General features: G+C 40.0%; 1 protein-coding gene across 15 annotated transcripts in view; it reads left to right on the forward strand.

Annotated features, from left to right (window-relative positions):
* SCUBE1 (signal peptide, CUB domain and EGF like domain containing 1) overlaps positions 1–20,528 on the forward strand; it is a 243,929-nt gene that overhangs the window by 200,843 nt on the left and 22,558 nt on the right. For all 15 annotated transcript variants that reach the window (XR_014578059.1, XM_083820003.1, XM_083820015.1 and 12 more), the window contains 5 exons: positions 11,767–11,883; positions 13,467–13,589; positions 16,837–16,956; positions 18,499–18,591; positions 20,116–20,232. Coding sequence is in view for 14 of the 15 variants with exons in the window: in XM_083820003.1 (XP_083676129.1) it covers positions 11,767–11,883; positions 13,467–13,589; positions 16,837–16,956; positions 18,499–18,591; positions 20,116–20,232 (570 nt within the window). In the remaining variant the exon portion in view is untranslated. The remainder of the gene's footprint in view (positions 1–11,766; positions 11,884–13,466; positions 13,590–16,836; positions 16,957–18,498; positions 18,592–20,115; positions 20,233–20,528) is intronic.

A 20,528-nucleotide genomic window follows, 5' to 3' on the forward strand; every position in this document is an offset into this window, starting at 1 on the left:
ATTTTGTAGCTCTTAGGGGAAAAAAATAGCAAAGTGCTTAGTTCCACTCATTTCCTATTGATTTTAAAAGTAATAGGTTCTAAAAATGAACAATATTGTTGAAGGTACTTGTGCATTGCGGATATTATTATCTTTTGTTGTATTTAGCAGATAGCTGTGCACTACTCGGATTCAGATCCCTATAGTGCATTTTATAATCTTTAAAAAATTCTTTAGAAGTCCTTTTAAAAATTGTTACAAGGATAACAATAAACACAAAGTAGGATGAAAGCAACTGCCATGAGCTCATGGTGAGACTAAGTGCAATGAGCTTGACAGTGAAAACCATATTTGAAATCTTCCTTTCCAAATGCCTTTTTAGAACACCTCCCTTCATGTCTGTGACCTTGGCAGTCTTACTAATTTTATGCCATTGTGTCTAGTTATTAGTATGTTTTCTTCCTATTCCATAGGAGACCCAGAAAACTTTCTCACGTGCAAAAATAATATTTCTTCTTTTAAACTTCTTTATTTTAAATTATCTCCAAACCTGTCTCTGGTGATTGGTAAGTTTCTCTGCAAACCCTCCTCGGAGACTCCACTAGATGAGGGCTCTTCTGCCCTCTCTGCTCCCTTTCCCTGCCCAAGAGCGGATGGGGATCCCTCAAGTTTCTTCTCTTGGAGTACACGAGTACTCAGTCTGAGGGTGTCTAGAGGGTGTCTGTACAGACAGGATATATGGAACGTGTCACAGATGTATAGGCGCCTTGCAGTGCATGCTCCCAGGAGGTGACCAGCCTCAGCTGCAGCGCAGGTCTCTGGCCTCTCCCCAGCTCCAGAAGCTCAGACATCTGGTAAAGCAGGTCAGTAAATTACACACTACATTGACTAAGGTTATCTGTCAAGTGATTTCACAGATTGAGGGAGAAGCCATGGCAGTGTTGGTTGAAATATGGTGAGAGGCACTGGGAAATATCGGGCTAAGGAGAACTGAGGATGTGTTACCTGATGTAAGTGACAAGGTGAATAGTCTGCATATAAGAAACAAACATTTCTCATTAGATATGAAATGTACTGCTGCCTTCTACTCAGAGAGCCTCAGTACCCAGCATCTGGTTTCTCATTCCTCTATCAGTTATGACAGCTGGTCAAATTCAGAATTGCTGACCAGTTCAGCTCAGCTGAAGAGGAAGAGAAGTGAAGGAAGAGGCTTGGCTTAGCAATACTGAGGCCACGTTCCTTTTTCTCCTCAGCAGTCCCATGGGCAGCTCCATTCTCCAGCTCCTCTTGCAGTGCCAAGATTTAGCAAGTACCTTTGTGTTGAAAATATTGGAAGAAATGATTGTCTTCTAGAAAGGGAAATTATCGGGTAGTCCTCTACCATTATTCTGTTTTCAGTTTGCTGCTTCTTACCAAAAAAAAAGAATGTAGTGGGGTCTTTCATAGTGCTGCAGGGAAAAAATGTGGAAAACTTTTTACTTTGCCAAACAGCAGAGAAATAATAATGTAATAATAATGATGATGGTGATGATGATGTATTTCATTACAGAAATGTAAAAACCCTTGGGCCAAATCCCACCATCTTTATTCAAAGATACCCCCAAAGACCCCAAAGTTAGCTGCCAAGTTTTGCCTGGCTGAAATTGCCAAATTCTGCAGTTTCCATCCAAAACTATAAATCTTTCCAGCTCCTAAGGCAAACCTTCTGGTGATCTAAAAGCAAGCAAATGGGTCTGTGGCTGATGCATGAGGCAGAACAAAACCATATTGACTGGGAGCAGAATTGGCTCTGCAGTGCTGACAGGAAGAGGAATGTATGGTGGTCAGTTGACTTAGCACATGCATTAAGGGGAACACATAGGGAATAGATATTTACAGCACTAAGATGTCATTTTGCAGCCCCATTTCTGCAGATTCTGAGAAAGCCCTGAAGGAAGCTTGTGGAAGAGAAGGAGCTTGTGGACTGTGTGTGGATGAAAATTAAAAAGGGAATTTTTGAAAGAAATGGAGAAGAGAAGGGAAAATTAATTTGTTGGTACGTGAGATCACATAAAACTCCCTTGGAAGAATTCCTAAAGAAAGGATTGTATTTACTCTGGAGAGCGAGTAAACAGTTTAGACCTACAATTTTATTGCCAAGTCTCAGTGTTTAACCTTCTTTCCTTCTGCTTTCAACCCCCAGAGATAGCAAAGCGGTTTCCAGAAAGTGCAACTGGGTACTTATAATAGGTCTGATAGCAAAGATAAAGAAAACAAGCTGCTACTTGCCTTTAAAGACTCTCCCAATTGTACTGTCTTGTTCTTTCCAACTGCAGTTCCCTTTGCTGTAACTTCTGGGTAAACAGTGGGAACTGCTCTGATGTTAATGATGATGATGAGTTTGCTGGGTTAAGAGTTGTCCCCTTGGTGCATAGCATCAAAGAAAGATCTGACTACTGCAGTTCCCCTAATCACTGAAGGGGCCATTGAATGATTACCGTCTTCTGAACTTCACTGCTCTGGTGATATGAATTAACAGAGGCAGCCAGCCAGCCCAAGGGAACTACTTAGTTGAGTTTTGCTTTCTTGTGTGTAACCTCAGACCCAACAAGATACTACAAGAAATACATCAAGAGGTACTTGCTGATTCCTGGGAGGATCAGGTATGCACTACACTCTTATAAGAGAAATTATTCAGCCTTTACCAGATTTAGCAATTAAAAACGATTGCACTAATTTGAACTCTAAAAAATAAACTGATGGAGGGCACTAGGAATTTACTCCAGGAAAACATCTAGACCATCTGTTCAGGAAGAGGGATGCTTTTGGAGGTTACCAAGCAAAGTGCTAGATGCTGCTTAAGTGCAGGAGGTCAGGCTAAATGAGCATGGTCATCTTGCTAGTATTAAATAAACTCATTCTATCAAAATAAATGTCCAGTTTCTGTCCACAGTGGTAGGACTTAGAAGACTTTAGTCAGCCTTGGACATGTAGCAGAAGTGTGAGTACACACAGAAAGAAGAAATCAGTGATGTCCAGATATTTCTTAGAGCACAATATGAGTATCTGAAGTCATCAGACCAGAATGATAAACAGTAGAGACAACTGTGGCTCCCTAAATTGCATTTGCACCAGAGCTATAGAGTGGTAATTCTGCATTTAGTACTCTACAAAGACAGAGAAAGACACAGCCTTTCTTAAGAGTGATGATCAGCAGTTTGACAGCCTCAAGAACAGAGATAACAGGTTATTGAAGTTATTATGGGTACAGATAGCCTGACAGGGAGGTGAAGACAAGCTGTTTCCAGGATCTCAATATACTGGATAAACAGGATATACAGACATAAAAAGATACTGAGGCAGTGAGGTAGAACTATGTAGATGATAATACCAGCGGTCCTTACTGCAGCTAATACTAGCGGTCCTTACTGCAGCTATGGACTGGAAAGGATGGGCCTCACACTCTAGGCATTGCATACCACACTGACTTAAAAGGAAACCGTGGCCTAGTTGCATCTTCCAGGGCATTTGGCTGCTCAGCAGAGCGCTGCCTTCTTGCTAAGCCAGCCTGGATGGGCTGGCAGGCTCAAGGTCCGTGGAGACCCTACTGCTGTCACAGAAGCTTGGGCTACCAGGTAGCGTGCAAGAAAGCAGCTCCCTCAGGATGGTGAACCCAGAGGAATGACTCTAATTAGTGAAGTCAGTGTTAATCTACTGCTGTCCTAGAAAGTGTTGCCCTCTGGGGCAGCAAGTATCTTCTGTGAGTTGGAGAGCAGAAGCTAACTTGAGCCCAAAGTCCTCCAGTGGGAACATGATTGGAGGCACATCTGCGTGACCCTGGTGTCACTGCAGGTCCTTATCAATTTCACGGCTCCCATGTGGACAAAGACATGGACCTACTTGTAGCATTGCTGCCTAAATCTATTGCTAGAGATTAGAGACATGCTATTTGCTACTAGTGAAATCAAGGGTACAACTAAATGCTTTATTTAGACTAGGAAAACTAGATTAACTCTAATTTGCTATGGGCAAATTTTTGTTTGTGAACTGAACCAAGGCAGCATGTTTAAATAATGCATGGAGCAGTGGTCCTATCTTTATTAGAGCGGGTAGGAAGCAAAAATTCTGCAAAATTTGGCACTCACTGCTTCCGTGTGCCTATCCCTGATATAAAAATAGTTTCATTTTGTAAATCCTTGCCCTGTCTCCTCTATGGGATGCTTACATAATAAGTCACAGGTTTCTAATCATTTATTGCATCTGTCTCTAGTATATTTTGCAAGTTTCTTTTACATTTTATATAGATTTATTTGTTTTACTACCACTTCGCATTCTAAGAACAAATCATCTGTAATAAAAAGCACATTTCCTTGCAAGCAGAATCAATTTCCTTCAGAAGTCTTTCGTTCCCTGATTAGCATGTTACATTTGGTCTTCACTAATCACAACTGTGAGCAATAAAATTCTTAAATAAATAAATGCTCTGGTCCAAGTCAATGTTAGTCATAATGGACGATTTCCTACTTATATTTCTGAAACACAAGATGTGACTGGGCTACTTAGATACTTACATTCACATTAAAAATATAACAATTAAGGCCAGATCTGTTTTTCTGCAGGTCATTAGTATGTTATTAACAATTAAGTCTCAGCAGCAAGTTGATTTGATTGCAAGTCAGTATTGTTGTGGGAAGCCTAAATAGGTGTGGTTTTTCAATTACTTTTAAGGGTTTGGGGTTATAGGTTGGTTTGGTGTTTTTTTCCCTATTTGTTAGCCTGCTTCAGAAGCACTCAGTGAGAAAGCAATGAAGTAGAAGTTTTGCATATTACTAGGTCTTTCTATGTTTCCTCTTCATTCGTTTTATTTTTGTAACCATGAAATGTAAGAAGTTAGCTATAAGCCGTTCCTTCTAGTTGGTGCTGTATGTGTATTGGAGAGTTATGTTCTCAGATGGAGGATGTATTTTTACTAACAGTGAATAGGAGTAAGTCACTGTGGATCAGAAAACGAGCTGTGGTGGAAACCCCTCTTGTGGCTGCTGTAGCAAAATAATACCTTTCCCAATAGTGAATTTAAACCAGCATTTGTTGGAGAGCATAGTTTGAATCATGGCTCCCTATGGTCCAGCAACCACTCAGATTAAGATACATGGTTTCCCTGGTGTCTGTCAAATATTGTTGGAAACCACTCTGGCTGGGCTGTAAGGTGAACAACGTTACATGGGTGGTATGAATTCCCTGCAGAAACTGGAGGATGGAGGTGGGGGGGTAAGACAGAAAATCACTTTCAGTCAAAAATACATATAAAAAAGCATTAGTGTTTATTTTAAAAACATCATCTAACAGTTTTTTAGAGTTTCTATGTATGTGTGCTTAATGAATGAGAAAAAGGAGAAGCGCTGTTTCTTAGAGGAGCCAGTGACTTGGAAGCTGAGGACTGTGAGCAGAAACATTCTGCCTAGCCTTGGGTTTGCTTTGTGTGCGTGATCAGTTGAGTGGGGTACTCCACAATGCGTCTGCATTTGGCTGGGGCTTAAACGCAAACCGAGGGTGTGTGAGAAGGCTGAAACAAAGCTATGTGTTGCAGACTCTTGCACAGGGAGAATGACTCCCACTGTGGTGCCGCACTGGGAGATAACCCCTCTGTACTGATCGGTTGCTTTGTGTGTCCCAGTGGGACACCTGGGCCATCACTACCAGCAAGGGGCCGAACACTACTGGCACATGAATCAGAAAGCCACAGATTCCTTGCTGCGTATATTCTTCACAGCATCCTGAGCAGCATTGAAATATATATAAGTTTTTGCTGCAATAATGAAGGTATACTTAACTGGGAGAAGGATTGGGAGCGTATGAAGTAATGACTATGATAGCACCTCAAAGTATTAATGTGATATTATGACCTTTTTTGGCTGAGGTCATCTATCAGCATTCAGGGTGTCAGGAGTCACTTTCAGTGATAAAGGAATTGATGGAAGAAATGGATATTTATTTTTATTTTACTTTATATTTCTGTGCAAAAAGTCATTCTATTCTATTTCTATTTAATACAGCACATTTAAATTTAATCTATATATTTTGTATATATGCCATGATCTAGCGTATATTCCATGTCTTGCCTTACAGAGGCAAATCAAATATAAGATGGGTTCTTTGTTTACAGTGCCCAGAACGGATCCGGTCTGCACCCACAGATTTTATTGATTGTCTCAGAGCCCCTCCTGTATTGTTCTCTATGGTATAAATAGTACCATCAAATAATAGTGACCTCCTTTACCATGTCTATTTTCAGACCTCATGAAAAATATGTCAAACAATAAGACCAAACTCTTATTCAAGCATCACGTGGCCTGTATTTTGGAAGGAGACTCCCAGTTTCATAAATTAACCTATTTGTTTAATGCATGTCTCTGAGAAAAACTGTCCTGATGGCCATTAGGTTACACTAACCAATTTAATCACTTGTCATTTTATTTGTTAATACTAATAACATTAAGGAAGAAAAAAGGGGGGAGGAGGGATATATTTTTGCAATAAATTTTTAACATGTGGTTGGCCAAGCTGAGCACTGAATTGTTCAGTTCTATAACCACAACACAAGATCACCTATGTACTATGTGCAAGGTGAATTTTGCATGTGTGTATTCTGACTGGAAATCATAACAGATTCTACATTGGTTTGCAGTCCTCAAAGCATCTCCAAATCCACTGTTCTTTATCAGCCTTGCTTTTAAATATTTAGCATTGAGCTGTTTGCTTGCAGTGCTAATGCTTTTTGAAATGCCCTGCATTGCACTTAAATTTTCTCATCATTGATTTCTTTTAATTCCTCTGAAATTTATTGTAGAGGAAAAAAGCAATGGCAATCAAGAATATAGGGCACTGCATTTTAGGAATTGGAGTACAGAAAGAAGCCTTTCACTTCAGAGCTGCTGGTAAGAATTCAGCTCAGCTTCAGATTTAGCAAAAATCATTACTGTGTGATGGCTTCTTGGTGCCCTGCACTCTACATCCACAAATGAGTCAGCATCCGCATCGCACGAACCACCAGAACAATTAATGCTACTGTAATTGGGAGTCTTCTGGCAGCATCAGTGGAAAGGGCAGGGACTGAGTGAGCATGGAAAAAGAGCTGTTTTCTCCCTGCTCCTTCAGGTCACCACTGAGACATAACTGTGTGAGGAAACCTTTAAGAAATTAGCTCTGTGGTAGCTCTCCTTCTGGAGAAAAATGGAAGACTTTACTTGCCAGTACTGACAATCTGACACCCACTTACAAACATTATATTCAAGAACAAGAAAGATCATTAAGAGATTGTTTAATGCGTGAAAGCATGAACTTAAAAAAAAAATGGTTGAACTAACAAGAAAATCCAAAGTGCTGACTTAAAATAATAGGAACAGAGCCCAGCAAATATTATAAAGCCTGACCACCATTGGCAACAGTTGTTTCCCTCGAAAATACAGAAAATCCTGCTCTTTTATTAAACCATTGAACAATCTCTTCAATTTGAATCTGTCTCCTTGGAGATGAGAATGTGGATTGATAGAAGTGATTCTGGACTACATTCAGGCTGAGATGATGCCTCAATGTCATGGAAACATTGACTGGAAGGAGAGCTGTCAGCAACACTGGACACCATAAACAGAGTGCCTTTAGGGAGCTCTGGGGCATCTGGTGTGCACATGGATCACAGAATGGTGGAGGTTGGAAGGGACCTCTGGAGGTCATCTGGTCTGGTCCCTGAAACTGGCACTTACACAGACCCATCTGCTGTGAACTGGGGAGTTCTTCACCTTAGAATTTTTATGCTACCAGCAGAAAAACTACCTCTGGCAGGAAACTCGTCCTGTACTATCAGAGATTAATTTAGCTCTATAGTTCCCATAAGCCTCAAACAGTTAAACTGTGAAGATGTCTCTTAATACGCTGAAATGACACAACCACATCTACTGATTATAGTGGTGAATGTGATAAAGAATTATTGACTAAGTGAAAGTAAAAAGAATGTGCTAGATATCAGATTAGCAAAATAAGATTAGTGCTAGCAAATCTGAAAGGTTCTGAGACAGCTTAGGCTATTCTTGAATTCATGCCATATTCAACTAAAAATAGACTAGAGACTTCAAGGGTTTTTTCCACTGCAGTTCCTCAAAAACAAAACTTTTTGACTCCTCATGATAAAATGATTCAAAAATGTAATTTAAATGGAGCACCTCCCTCAAACCGAAAAGTTCAGAGTGAGTGACCCAATACAAAAAATTCTGTTTGTATGAGCATGTGCACATGTTTGTGGTGAGTTTGACCACAAAACCAAAAGACAATTTGTTTATTTTCAGTGCTTTAGCTGTAACCTGACACATCCCTGCTTTTGTATTTTTGGGTTTCTCTTCAGTAGATAACGCTAGCAGATTGTGTAGTTGTGCTTATAGAGAGAAGACGAAGATTAGATACCTACGTTCTTTCCCAGTTGTGTGGTATGCACAATTTGAAACCCAAGTCTGTGAGTGTGGAAAAGTGGAGTAATTCCCTGCTCTTCATTCTCTTATGAGATATACCTGTATCATGAGGGTAGTGGGAAATAAACGCATCTTTTCAGAGTAAATATGGAGAAGTATTGTGAAACACTACAAAGACATGAGGGCCAACTTCACCGTTTCTGGGAGATGGGGGATCACAGCACCCAGAACACAGCTTTTGGAGTTTAGAAGGAAAAAAAAAAAAAAAAAGGCAAGAGGATTTCAGCATCCAGTATCACACCACGGCTTTCTTTTAGTGAAGAGCATGTTGTGCATATTTTTCCCTTTTCTATGACCAGTGCTGAATTCCTCAGGGGACTGGTGATTCTTCAGATACGGTGCTGTGGAAAACTTGATCCCTTGGGCAGTGCCTAGCCCTACCCTCAACAGGCATGGAGCAGAGGGGAGCAAAGGGCTTGTTGTTGAGCAAGGAAATGTCTGTGCGGAGGCTTTCCACATGCAATCAGCCAAAGCAAGAGGCTGAATTCAGCAGAGGTTGAATTTATGAGAACAGCAGCTGGAGGTGGGATGAGGGATTTAAATGGCTAAAAAATGCTTTTTATAGTGGTCTTTGTATTATAATAAAAGTGTTTGTTTCAGCATCTTTGCTAGTCAGTGTAAGCAATATTAAGTTTATGAGTAGCTGATATTTCATGCAATAATTCATGCAATAGAAATGAATTTGTCCATCTTGAGTGCCTGTTGCTTGGCAAGCAGATGACTGGTCTTATTAGACAGACTGTTGTTTCTACAGGCAAGGTGGGGTACATGTCCTTGTTAATGTGAAGAAAAACCTGTAAAGGTCTAAGCCATAATGCATTACAGGACAAAGCAGCATGTGTGGAAGCAGCACGTAAACTCAGTTGAATAAAATAGTACAAGATAAGGTCACTATTGAGAAATATGAAATTATTTTTGTAAATAGTGCCTTCCATGCTAAGTCAGGCCAGGAAATGAGCTGCTTTTGTGAATTTCCTGCAATACCATATACTGAACAAGGTTGCACGTGAACGAAACCATGATGTATGATGTGGCTTCTTAAGCATTAAAAAAACTTTAAAACTGTAACTGCAGTGTTCATTCCCAAATGATTTTGCATTGCGTATTTATTTAGAGAAAAATGAAAGTTTGCCATCTATGTATATTCAAAAGCTTCATATTTCCAAGACCATAACGAAAACCTTAAAAAGAAATTACTTTCACAACTCAAATAGTGATATTTTAAAATATATAGGAAAATGCATTAAAAATGAATAGGTGCAAAAAATAGAAAATCTCAATTGTCTTTTTTTGGTACTTAATCATAACAAGTGATTGATACGCATACATAGGACCAGATAGCATAGATTTTTTGTTCATTATATGTATTTCATTTTAGTATGCATTTGAGCACTTGTTTTCTGTGTCGTGAATTCTCTTTCTGTGCATGTTTTGAAACACTCAGAATTGTGGCTCATATTAAATATATCTGTTTACAACATTGTAAATTTTTATATAAACTCTCACAAAGACTTTGGTTTTATGTATACATACATAAAAGCTTAATTTTTTAGGTCTTGAAGTTAAGTATTTGCATTTATAATAGCAAGATGGGATCCAGAATGTTTAATTAAAGATCAAAACTATATAAATAATACCTGGATATAGGAAATGGGTACCCTAAAGTATATGTGATTTCCCACATTTTTTCAAGCACACATGCCTTTCTAAACATGCACAATGTGAAAGTCTGAGTTTATATATAGTAATGGTGTTGCTCAGGTTGTGTTTATGAGCAACTCCAAAAAGTGTGCAAGCTATTAAGAAAACACCATTCCATTCTATGTTTTTGTTGTTTGTTTTTTTCTGAAGTTACATCTCTATGCCATTGTATAAATTTATCTGTCCCTCTAACAGAAAAATTGATCATTGAAGAGGATTTACGAAAACCAATTGTTTAAGGATAAAATTCAGTCGAGTGCTGTTATTTTGCACACATTGCTATTTGAAGTACCTTTAATGTAATGGCTTTCAGCAAGTCCGTTCTGTGATGAGTGCTGTCAAATAAACCTTTATATTGCCCTGCTCAGCAAAACCTTTGTACTGTCTTTGAAATAATGTGCTGTTAATTGCTTTCTTCCTGGGGTGCTGGATGGAAGAGACTATGTAAATAAGGGTTTCACATTAGTGAGCACCAATAATTAGAAATGCCTTACTTTTTGAAGGGGAAGAGGTCAAATTCTCTTGACTTAGGTAGAATGTGCACTTTGGAGGTGTTCAGGGCCAGGCTGGATGGGGCTTTGAGCAACCTGGTCCGGTGGGAGGTATCCCTGCCCATGGCAGGGGGGTTGGAACCAGGTGGTCTTTAGGGTCCCTTCCAGTGCACACCACTCTGTGACTGATTCCCTATCTCTTAGGTGCAGTCCATCTGTTCCTAACCATAGTTTATTCTCAGGTAATATTCTGCTTATGCCCCTTGTATCTGTGCAAGTAGTGCCCCTTGTAGTCTTATGTAGGCAGAGCAGAAGTCTGAGCAGCTCCCTGTCCTGGTGAGTAAGATGTGAGGGGAATGGTAACTGTTCAGTAGTCAGCAAATCGTTGTCCTGGTGTGTAAGATGTCGGAGCAGTGGTCAACTGCTCAGTGAAGTTAGTAGTATTCACTGGAGGGATTGGCAGGCACTTCTTCTCACCCATGTAGACTATTAACAAGAACATGTGCCTGCAAGGTGGTAGCTGCTCCTCTGCTTTCCCTCAGCAACAGAGGAGCTGAGCACCCACATTGGTCAAGTGCTGGTTCTTGGAGCTGAGGTCAAACATACCACAGACCATGGCAGCTCTCTGTATTAGGACATTCTTCTCATTTGCTCTTGTGCAAGTGTTAAACTCATGCTATTCCATTTTGAGTGAAAACTATTCAACTTGGTGGTTATGCAGGAAGTGAAAAGAGGGAATGAGATGTGATTCAACTCAAAGCTTTTTTTCCATCGTGCCACTAACACCAACAACCCCAAAAAACCTAAATAACCCCCTAGTCCTTCTGGGAAAATATGATCAGAAGTTAAATGTTGCCACCTAATGGTGAATATCTATAGTACAGTTTTGATGTTTTGTCTTTTATTACCTTGCTCTGTGTACCTGCAAGTCCTTCCTTCATTAGGCACTAGAGGAATGAAACTGGTGTTTTATTCAGATTTTACCTGGGAAGAGATCTGCTAGCTTATCATGAACAAGATGTTGCAGCTGGATGTGAAATTGCAGCTATTCAGTACAAATGAATTCTAACTTCTTAATGCTTTTTCTGTGAATTCAGATATAGATGAGTGTTCCTTTGAAAGGACCTGTGATCACACCTGCATCAACTACCCTGGAAGCTTTGAATGTCTCTGCCATAAAGGCTACACTTTGTACGGGCTGACACACTGTGGAGGTTTGGAAACTGAATTTTGCTCATCTGTTTACTTGTTTGCTTTCTGAACTGTTTACTGAGCAGCTATTCTTCCACAGATTCCAGAGGAAGACATGGCTAATAGGGCTAGGCCTGCATATGTTAATTGGTGCAGGACCTAGGTGTGCACTTGACCCCAGTCCCTCATTGGCCCCACTTTCTACCTGTACCTCATGCTCTGGCGTTGGACTGGGTCACTAGACTCCAAACCTGGGGCCTGGAGGGAATTGGTTTGATCTCCAGCTCTGTTCCAGCAGGGTGTGTGGATTTACACAGGGCCAGGTACACAGCAGTTGGAGTTCAAGCTGGGGCTCAGGTGTGATTTGGAAAGGCAGGTAGACACTCAGCTTGTCAGCCGTTGTGGACAGACCTCCCTTAGAAACATGTTCAGTGACAATTTTTCTTTGACAGTTAAATTTTGAGGCCTATCATTAAGGTAGAGTTTGAGCAATTCAGCGTATTTCATGTTGACATTGTCATTCCAGCTCACTTAAGCATACGTTAAATGGCACAACCTATGTGCCTTGTAGAAGTCTACTGAAGTAATGCTACTGTTTTAGCAAGCAGATGAGTAGGTATGTTTAAAGTGCAGAAACCACGTGTTGTTGAGGTTAGCACAGTGCCTAAAACAGGGCTATAGTCCATAACAGGGGCTTTTAGATTATGGCTTTTTTAGTAAACTAAAGAGTCTAGAATAGCAAATTGATGGTTTGCTGGTATCATATCACCATTTTGGCCTCTGCCATCTACTGCTCAAGATGCACCTGAGTGTGATCCAGGGGTAAGTACATGACAGCACAACTGGTGAGCATGATAAACATCCCTTCTGGTGAGGGGGGAAGAGGAGAAGAGAGATCAGACATGCTGGCACATATAAATTCTGATTGAATACGCTAAAAAGGTTATACCTCATATTGACCAAATACTTTTCTAATGTATCTAAAGTTGAAAGATTCTATGTGAAATATCAGTGATACGTATCTGGTAGCTGCTTGGCCTTCTTGGAAGCTTTCAGCTTTCATTTTTTTGTTTGAGGAGTAGAAGACTGAATAAACAACTACCTTTCAGCTCCTAGGTTCCTATCAAATATTATCATTTCCTTCAGCTGAATCATTTCTAAAAGCAAACTCTGTGAATGACTACGGAAAATTTATCTCCCTGATATGTAAAAGTGATTGAATCTCACAGATGTTTATACCTTTTACATTTTTCATATAATGGAATGGTTATTGTCCAGATGTTGCAGAGACTTTCAAGTATGTTTTGTATCCTGTCAGTACTTCCAAGAATTTCAGTGTAACTAGTCCTGACAAGTAAATTGTATCAGATGCATAAATCCTTATAGGAATAGGAGTTATGTGTGTTTCTGAGGACAAATACGTGCAGTGTGCACTAAATTGTTTGACAAGATTATTGCCTGTATTGCACACATTTATATAGGTGTAAATGTAGAAGATATAGTAGGTACAGATATTCTTATGTACGTAATATTCCAGTGTACAGTATATACAGGGATACTGGGCACATATTATTGATATTGTTCTCAGTTTTAATTACCTTTTCAGATATCGATGAATGCAGCATCAGCAATGGCAGCTGTGACTATGGATGTGTGAATACGATGGGGAGCTATGAGTGTGTCTGTCCACCTGGAAAGAAACTGCACTGGAATAAAAAAGACTGCGTTGGTAAGTAAGTTACTGACTCAGAGGTGACTGCAGTGATGCTCTATTTCTCCAGGAGAGTGGAGAAGCCTGGGGCTTTGTCTGAGGATTGCTGTAGATGGACTGTAGAATGGGAAATACGCTGGATTTTAAGTGTTGGTTTTTTTTTTTGATTTTATGATTCTGTGCCCACAAATCTAAGTCTTCCTACATTATTAGTTTACCTATCTTATAATTTTCTCCTTTTCTTGACATCCAACTCTGTGACCTTAAATGTAACTCAACTTTTTAAGAATCATTTAGAATACCCAAAATATTTAACTGTTTAAAAATAGGAGAAATTAAATTTAATATTAATTCAAGCTAACATCTATATTCACAGCACCATACCCCAATTTTTCAAGTTCTTTCCAAAGGTATCCTGCTTATTATAAAGTACTGACAGTAACTGTATAAGAAGTATTAATTGCAATAAGTACAAATCCCAAGTCCACTAAAATGATGGCACGTACTGCTAATGCCACTTACTTTGTGGCAAATCCAAATATCTGTTCCAATCATTGTTCTTGTTTATCTTATAAGTAGATTATTTTTAATTCTGGAAGCACAATTTGATACATGGCAAATCTTGGACATGGCTACACCTGTTAGAAATATTTTCTATGAGATTATAATTCTGTTTTCATATTTTTAGTGGGAATTATATACCTTAGGTCTTTCCTAGGCAAATTAAAGTTGTTACTTTTTTTTTTTTAAACCATGAATAACTTATTGTGGATACATTTGGAACTGATGTCTAATACCTAATGGAGCAAGACACAAAAATAAGGGAAAGGCCTTACTTAAGGGAATCTCCTGATAGACCAAGGGAAAGCACTGTATTCTGGAGTAGAGGGCACTGTGCCAGGCTCTTACATGATCAGGTGATTGTGGCATTTTTTCCACTTACATGGATACAGCACTATGGAAAGCACTTTATAACTGGAAGGTCTTGAGTTGGCTTTCAGCCTTTGCCACTGACTTTTTTTCTTAAGCACCATTAAGAACTTCATCTTCCTCACTTCAGATATATTACCTTCACTGTTACATAGCAAACTAAGTACAATAGGAATAAAAAATGGTTAACTCTTTGGTTTTGGTTTGGTTTGGTTTTAAGCTATCTACTGCATCTCCCTTGCAAAGTACTGGTTAGTCCTCTGGAAAGGGGTTTCTAAACTAATAGCAGGGACTAATGTTTTCTGAAGTCTGGTATACAGTTAGACCACTGAAGTTTTATGTTATACTCCCCCTCTATTAAGAATGCTGTTCCCATAATAACAGACTGTATTGAAAATATTTTCCTAATTGTATATTTCTCTTCATTATTTGTAATACTCTGTTAGAGACACAAAATAGAATATCTTTCTCCATAAATACACACTGTTTTATTTGATGACTTTAATGAGGCTTAAAATGAGTGCCATCTCCCTGCTGCATTCTACATTTGCAGTAACAAAATCCTTTCGAGCTCAGGAATGACACTTTGCACTTGTGTTGTCTCTTCAGTCCAAAGAAATAATTTATTTATAAACATCACCAAAGCAACAAAAAAGGCCTTAGGAGGGAGGTAAGTGGAGGATGATTATTCCCATATTTCAGATGTGAACATCAGGTGTGTTTAAGGGACTTGCATTTATTTGTATTTAACCAGCAGTGAGGCCAGGCACACAATCCAAATGGCAGCTGCTGGAACCCTTCCTCTGCACTCATGCCAAACCAGGCAAGGCTTATGTCAGCTACCACATTTGAACTGGCCTTTTTCATCCCAGCTTTACTGGGCTTTTCCCAAGCCCTGGCCAACCCAAACCAGTCTGACTGCATCCTATGGGACTCAGATGCTGCAGCTCTGATACCCCCTACCTTGCTGTGGTTCAGTGGTGAGATGAGGGGTAGGAAAAATAGCAGGTGCAGCAGCAAGGCCAGTCAGGAGCTAAACAGGAGGTAGCCAAGTCCAACTTGCAAGGTGAGCATGACTGGATGAAGTATCAAATAACAGCCAGAGGAAAAGCATACGTACCTGAACAAATTTTTTTATGGGGCTGAAACAAGAACTGTTCTGCAGACACCTGCCTGAGATTCAGCCAGCTCACGCAGCATGAAGTATCTGCTTGAAGAAGTGCCCAGAACCTCAGTCAGCCTCAGTGCAGAGTTCTGGAGGAAATGACTGGAGGAAAGAAGCAAGCAGTGAGGCTGCCTCTATCTGAGTTGCAGATAGACATGGGACCTACTGCCTGTAGCTGAGAATGCATCTAATTTCTAGGGAAAAATATGTGTTTAAAGAATATCTGAGTCCCAGAAGATGTTGAATTAAAATAGATGCAGTATTATAATTATCAGTGGCATATCGTCACCTTCAGGGGGAAGCACAGAGACCGGTCCAACAGCTCAACAATTGTATGTAAATTCGACTAAAATAAAAACTGTCATTCACCCAGATAAAGAGAGCAGTGTGAGTAGACCTACAGGATATTCTGTCTTCAACCTGCCATGAAGCCATGAGGAGAAGCTGGACATTTCCATTGTATGAGCTGCAATGTGCGTTGTGTGGTGGGTGCTGATGAGAAATAGCTGACACTTATGTGCATGTCACAGTGTCCTTCCTAGCATAGCTCAGGGCATTTCAGCAGTGGCTGAAAGGACTGGTGGCACCATATACCCCCAGTCCCAGCATGTACTGCCTCACCCCGGCTTGGCTGGGAAGTTTTCTACTTTTAGAAGTTTAAGCATAGAACTGAGATGTAAGTCTGTGAGAGCTGGAGTGAGAAATAGAAAATGCTTTTACTGGTCATATGAATATATAGACCTTTGTGAGGGTGACTCCCATTTATGTTGTAGTGGGCCTGCTGAACCAGAGAGCTCTGCCTCAAAAAAGGGGGGACAGGACTTCTGGACCTATTGCTTCTGTGATCACACTGTGCATGCAGCATCATGCTCATAATTAGACACACCTGCATTTCACAGAACAGATCTGGAGTCCCAAAATGGAGGATTGGAAGAAAAGATTGGATCCAGTGTTTAGGCCTAAAAATGTGAAGGAGTTTCATTTCTAAGTCCAAGCACAAGATCCACATACTTCTCTCTGTTATGTGCTTATTTCAGAAATGCCTGGACCTGTGATTTTGCTTTGTTGCCACTTCTACCTTTCCGCACTGTTATAAACAAGTGGATGTTTGAGGTTCTGGGTTGTACAGTATTTGATTTTTCTTCCTTTTTCTTTTTTTTTTCTCCTCAGAGATGGTTAAATGTCTCCCGAATGCCAAACCTGATCCCAAGGCTCAGCTAGTGTGTAGTAAAACAGGAGGAATAGAGAGCTGCTTCCTGTCATGCCCATCCAATACTCTTTTTGTTCCAGGTTTGTACAGAGTATTTGTCCTTCTAAGTCTAGGATGTGACTTGATGATTTTTCTATGCTAATATATTCATGATTCGTGCATTCAGTTTTTGGTATGAACAACTGTAATTGAGCAAAATATCATTATAAATTAAATTTGGGCCAAACATTAAATACAAGAGCTGACTGCCTGTTACATTAGAGGTTTGGCCCTTAGTTGTTTAAGGTGTCATTTGAAGAAAAAAAGAATGAAATTCCCCCCAAAAACTGAGATGTAACTACCGTAACCAACGTGGTGCAAAAGAAAAAAAAATAAATCGCTCAGTCAAAAGTGGAGGAAAAACTGAACAGTTGATTTCCCTGCTAATTTTAGATATCATGTTATTCACTGTAAATAGAGACCCCTGAGCCTATCCAGGCATCTTCTTAAAAAGGTGGACTCTGCATCATGTCCTGAAATAACCTGCAATCATGTGACTGAGCAGGAGCAGAAACAAATCATTAAGTGAATGGTTCCTCTGACAGAGCACAGCATGAGGCAGGGGCAGGAGAGGAGCACTGGGACACTAAGCAATTTAATGCTGTGGCAGCCCCAGCTCTCATGCCACAGCAGTATAAAAATGCCATCAGTTCATCTGGGGACACCGTGGAGCAATGGATGGCCTAGCAACCGCTTAAAATCTGTCTTACGGTCTCATACAAAATGAATATAACTAAATCTGTCTCTGGAAATTGTATGGAAAAACCCTCTCTCACTTCAGTTGTTTCAGTTGCTGGGTTTTAATAAATTTTTTGGCAGTAGTTCAGCTGAGTGTTATAGAAACTCAGGCATCCTTTTTTTTTTTTTTTTTTCCCCTCCTCTTTTCTGTATCATTTGCAACAGGTAATTTTCATCTATACAGTTTTGCAGGGCAGGGGAGCTAGGGGTTGAGATTACTTTTTTATGGATGTTCTCATCCTGACACAGGGTTATTTTCCACAAGAGTGTCTCTACTTTTCATGTTAGTCCTGGCATTATATGCTGTAGAGCTGTTCACACTTTATTTTCAATTTAGCAGAGATTACCCATGCATTTATCTAATTTATATGCATCAATACACAGTTTTATCTGTGCAGTATATAAACCCTTTTATGGTTCTAAGTATGTTATTTTTGTTTCTGCCAATAAGTTCTCTTGGTCTGAAGCTAACGTTATTACTAAAGTACATGGTTTACTTTTTAAATTACAGAAATGATCAAAGCACAAGGACTCTACCACAGACAAACACAGTAAAATATTTCCTACTTGTGCACCATGGAATTATTTAATTCACAGCTAACCGCATGCCAAACTGTTCATGAAATGTAAAGTTTCAGGGTTGGAAGAAACAAAATTTGTAGTCAACATTGAAGCAGTAGGCTTTGGCAAGCTATTTCAGCCAGTTCAGCACTTTAAATGTCTCTTCGTTTAGCAGTATTAAAAAGTTTGCTCAAGTGCAGTGTATTAGTGGTGGGAGTGACAAGCGGAGCAGGTGTTTTGTGAGGCTGTTGCCATGCGTGTTGACTCTGTGTTGTGCCTTGCAGATTCGGAGAACAGCTACACGCTGAGCTGTGGTGTTCCTGTCCAGCAAGGCAAGGCTCAACAGAAACGCAATGCCACCCTTCCCAGCTGTGCAGGTATGTGGTCTCCTGCTCACCTGGGCCATGGCCTCTAGAGGAAAGGCAACGGAAGTTCCCTGAGCTGCAAGATGCACAGCTCTGAAGTTACACAAGGCCAGACTTAAGGTAGCCTGTGTTTCAACCTACACGCGCTTGCTTTTTCACAGCCTCTCTTCTAGGGCTGGAGAGTGCTTAGTTGCCCTCTAGTGCCACATCGTGTTGGTAGGTCAATATAGTAGCAGTGGAGGTTTGATTTATACTCAGTGAAGACGAGCATCTAGTGTAATTTACTTTCCATAGTCCAGCAAGGCAATAATAAGCACATCAAAATGTCAGCTCTTCACAGACTTGGAATTGATTTAAGGGGGCCAGCACTAGTACAGCAGCAGCAGACTGCAGTGGGGTCAGTCCTCAGCTGCAAAGACCTTGCTTAGGAGCACAGAGGCTCTTGGCATTCCTGATAAAAAGGGTACGGGAATTTTATGAGCACATTTTGTTTCATTCATCTTGTTCATGGAAATAGCTGCATTATTTTGCAGAGACATTTCAAAATTGGTCTTAAAACTGATAACCAGCATAAAATAAAGTAAAATAATAAATAAAAAGATTCAGCTCAAATGATTGAAGTCTGGCAAACTTAGAAGCAGATGAAGTAGTATCCATCAGAGAGAAGTGTCAGCCCACTTTGTGTCATTACCTGCTATGCTTCTCTGCAATTTGCCTGTTCTGTAACCGTGTATTTCTTATATATTCGGAATGTATTAGGAATTACGATGCTGTGAAGTGAGTTAACACAGCAGCAGATCTGTCTGCCTGTGCCACAGGGGCAGGTTACCTCCCAGGGAAGGAGAGACCCGCACTATGGCACTTAACCTGCAACCGTCCTCCGCTTGCTCTGACTGCAGCGAGCAGCCCACAGCAGCAGGCAGGTGACAGGTCATGCCTAGCCTTTTCCACCACAGCATTTGTGAGAAGGTCAGCCAGCAGCTGCATTTTCTAAGCAGCATGTGCTTGGAGCCTTTAAAGTCATGACTGGCTTGGATCTAAAGCTGAAGAATAAACCTAGCAAGCCATAGACCACAGTCAAATAGAGACATTTCCTTTGGATGGTTTTCAGTTGTCAACAGCATAACTTCACTATCATTCTTATTACTGGCTACCATTAGCAAGAGCAGAACTACAGCCAAGTAGCATAGGACGTCACAGTTAGAGCCAGGAAAAAACAGTAACAGTTAACTTTTCTCATAATAAGAGACAAATTCAGCCAAATTCCACCAAGATATGCAGGTTTGCTGGAGGGGAAGAGTATGGGCAGAGTATATGCAATACTAGCAAATGCATTGATCTTTATGGGCTCAGGAGTAAGTGTTTATGGGAAAAAAATAACCTTAAGGAAATGGATCCTTTTGGACAAGGTGTGTATCTCTTGGGCTGCCTGTTTTCTGTGTTGCAAGAAGACTTTTGAGTCTGTTTTCAAAAATAAGTTTCAGATTTTGTTTCATCTGCATCACAAACAATAGCTTTTTTATTTTACATCAACAGATTCCTTAGCCCCTCCAATCAAGCAGAAAGCTCGTTTTAAAATTAAAGATGCAAAGTGCCACTTACGGCCTCGCAGCAAAGAAAAAACAAAAGATACTGGGAAGCAAGCTGTTTTAGGTATGTTGTTTCTTCCAGCACATAAGCAGCATTCTAATTTTTTGCTTGCTTGTTTGCTTGTTCATGTAATTTGTTTTCATACTGCAGACAGAAAAAAGTAATGCTTTCTGAATTTAAGATCAAGTCAAGTTTCACACTTTAGCTGAACAGTGCCATGAGTTTGGATCTGGCAGTGCTGAAATGTCACCAGTTGCTTTGAAAACTCTTCATCCAAAATTACACAAATTTGGAATTAAGCTGATTCTTTTTCAGACATTGGTAAAAATGAAAAAGAAAAATCTTGAGACAGAAAATTA

This window comes from Anser anser, assembly GCF_964211835.1.
Source record: "Anser anser genome assembly, chromosome: 1".
NCBI lineage: Eukaryota > Metazoa > Chordata > Aves > Anseriformes > Anatidae > Anser > Anser anser.